The 2805-nt window shown below is 51.2% G+C and overlaps 1 protein-coding gene across 1 annotated transcript in view; it reads right to left on the bottom strand.

Moving 5' to 3' along the window:
- Positions 1 to 362: 362 nt before the first annotated feature.
- Tmem221 (transmembrane protein 221) overlaps positions 363 to 2805 on the bottom strand; it is a 10444-nt gene continuing 8001 nt past the window's right edge. Inside the window, exon 3 of the mRNA XM_008824601.1 lies at positions 363 to 832. Coding sequence (XP_008822823.1) covers positions 363 to 832 — 470 coding nt within the window. The remainder of the gene's footprint in view (positions 833 to 2805) is intronic.

The raw sequence follows: 2805 nt of genomic DNA, 5'->3' as shown, positions 1-2805 counted from the left end.
AGAGAGTCAGGACCCAAACCCAACCCTCCCCAACCACCTACAAAAGAGACTCATTTGCTCACATTCCTTAACATCCCTGTACCAAGGTCTGGTTATTTATGTTGTGGCCAGTGAGATGCAAGCAAAAGTTCCCAAAGCCTCAAAGAAAGCCTTCTAGAAAGAAACTTAGCTATCCCTGGCCTTTACAGATCTCTTTTAGTAAGGCAGTAAAAGGCTGGAACATTGGCAGTTATTTTGTATCAGGCAAACTTGACACAGGTTAAGGATCCCTTAGACTCTGGGGGAGAAAGCCCACCACTCCAGCAGTGGACCCTGGACCTAACTCTGCAGATTCATCTTGCCACCTTTCCCCAATTCCCAGCTCACACCAGTGTGGAATCCTTTCCCATGGCTGGTGACCTGTGGCCCAGCATGCTATGCATCTCATGAGTGGCTGCATCCCAGGAGTTGAAACCCACTGACAGTGTCCAGGGCCTGCAGGGGGCAGGCAGGCTGCTCTGGTGAGCTTCCCCCAGGGCTGCAAGTGTGGCAGCAGTGGCCATGGGCCCAAGGTAGTCCCCAGGCTCCGGGGAGGGGGTACAGAGGGTCAGGCAATGGGTACCCTGCTGGGGCTGAGCCGTACAGCCAGCCTTGGAGACTCCGGCAGGTCTGGTGAGCTCATCTTCAAAGGATGGTGGGGAAAGCTCCCGGAGACCCCGACGGGTGGCCTGGACAGCCCGGAGCAGAGTGTGGGTCAGCACTGCCACCAGGGTTAGGACACCGGAGCCTAGGATGGATGCAGCTGCCACACCAGTCTCGATCTCGAAAAGCAGCAGGGCATACATGGCTAGTGCTGAGGAGAGAAATGGCTCATTTATTCACTTAACAAACATTCACTCTCCAAGTCCGTGGGTGATCCCTCAGATGCATAGTAACAGCAGACATCCCTGGGCCATGACACACAGCTGAGTATATTGAGGCCCCTCATCAATATATCATCAGCCTGTCCATTTACAAACAGGGAAATCAGAGTCCAGAGAGGTTAGGGGTCAACTCCAGAGCCGCATAGGCTGGAAACAATACAGACGAGGTTTTACTTTTTTTTTGAGACAGGGTCTCCCTGTAGCCCCAGCTGACCTGAACTCACTATGTAGAACAGCCTGGCCTTGATCTCACAGAGATCAGCCCGCCTCTGCCTCCCCAGTGCTGGGATTAAAGCCATGCACCACCAAGGTGCTGTTTTTGAGACTGGGCCTGTAGAAGAAGAGAGCGAATGAGCATTACTTACAGAGGGAGCAGCAGGTATCAAGGGATATGAAGAGTATTTTAGACCCAGGCAAACTCAGTGCAGCAGAAACAAGGCAGGGTGGAGGCAGGGAGGAGGTAAAGGAGGAGCGAGAGATAAGGACCAAGTCATGCTGGGAACAGAAGCTCAGGGAGGAGTATAGCTTTTATCCCAAGAGCAGAGTGAAGGCAGGGGTGCGTGGAGCCCAGAGGGACATACGTTTGCTTTATGTTTTGTTGTTGTTGTTGCTTGATTTTGTGGTTAATTTTGTTATCCCTGTGAGTATGGGTGTGTGTGTGTGTGTGCATGTGCCAAAAACATGCATGTGGAGATCAGAGGACAAGTTTTTGGAGTTGATTCTCTCTTTTGCCCTTCCACTTTTTTAAAAAATATTTTATTTATTTTATGTGTACGTGTGTATTGTCTGCTTGTAGGTAAGTGCACCTGTGTCGTGCAATGCCCGTGGAGGTCAGAAGAGACCGTCGGATCCCCTGGAACTGGAGTTAGAGACAGTTGTTAGCTGCCATGTGGGTGCTGGGAATTGAACCTGGGTCTTCTGCAAGAACAGCCAATGTTCTTAACTGCTGAGCCATCTCTCCAACCCCTTAAATAATTTTTTTTTGGTCTTTTTTGAGACAGGGTCTCCTTGTAGCCGGAGCTGGCCTGTATTTGCTATGGAGACCAGGCTGGCCTCGAACTCACAGAGATCCGCCTGCCTCTGCCTCCCAAGTGCTGAGACTAAAGGCGTGCGCCACCATGCCCGGCTCTCTTCCACTTTTATATAGGTTCCAGGTATTGAATTCATGTCACCAGGGTTGATGGCAAGCTTGTTTACCCACTGAACCATCTCACTAACCTAGAACTTCTGGATTCAAAGGCCCTGGCTGCTGCAGACTCCAATCTGCCAGGATGCAAGTATGTTTGAGTGCAGTTCAGCCTGCCCTGGGTTTTGAGATGCCTCTTCAGGCTGAGGTCAGCTGAGCTTCACAGCACTTATCCAGTGTGCCCTAGACCTTGGGCACTGACATCAAAACAAGCGCCTCCAGTTGCTGGGGCTAGGGCACAGGGGGTGTAGCACCCACCTGGCACCCAGGATACCCTGGGGCTCCATCCCCAGCACCACATAAACCCATCACTTGAGAAGGGGAGGCAGGAGGCTCAGGAATTCAGGGTCATTCTTGGCCACACAGTGAGTTCTAGGCCAGCCTGGGCTACATGAGACCCTAAGATAAAGCAAAACAAATGAAAGAGGTACTGGGAAGCTGAAGAGATAATGGCTCAGAGGTTGAGCCCCAGCTGTTCTTGCAGAGGCCCTGGGTTCAGTTCCCAGCACCCATGTCAGGCAGCTTACAACCACCTGTATGTAACTTCAGCTCCAGGTGGCCTGAGCCTTTTTATGGTCTCTGCAAACACTGCACTCATGAGCATCTGCATGTACACATGTGCATGCATACTTATAACCAAAAAATAAAACAATTTTTTAAAGGGCTGGGCATGAGGGGCTGGAGAGATGGCTCAGCAGTTAAGAACACTGGTTGTTC

The sequence above is a fragment of the Nannospalax galili genome, unplaced genomic scaffold (assembly GCF_000622305.1).
Source record: "Nannospalax galili isolate Female #2095 unplaced genomic scaffold, S.galili_v1.0 scaffold529, whole genome shotgun sequence".
In the NCBI taxonomy this organism is placed as follows: domain Eukaryota; kingdom Metazoa; phylum Chordata; class Mammalia; order Rodentia; family Spalacidae; genus Nannospalax; species Nannospalax galili.
The sequence above is the reverse complement of the archived record's forward strand: the minus strand, read 5'-3'. Positions and strand labels throughout refer to the sequence as shown.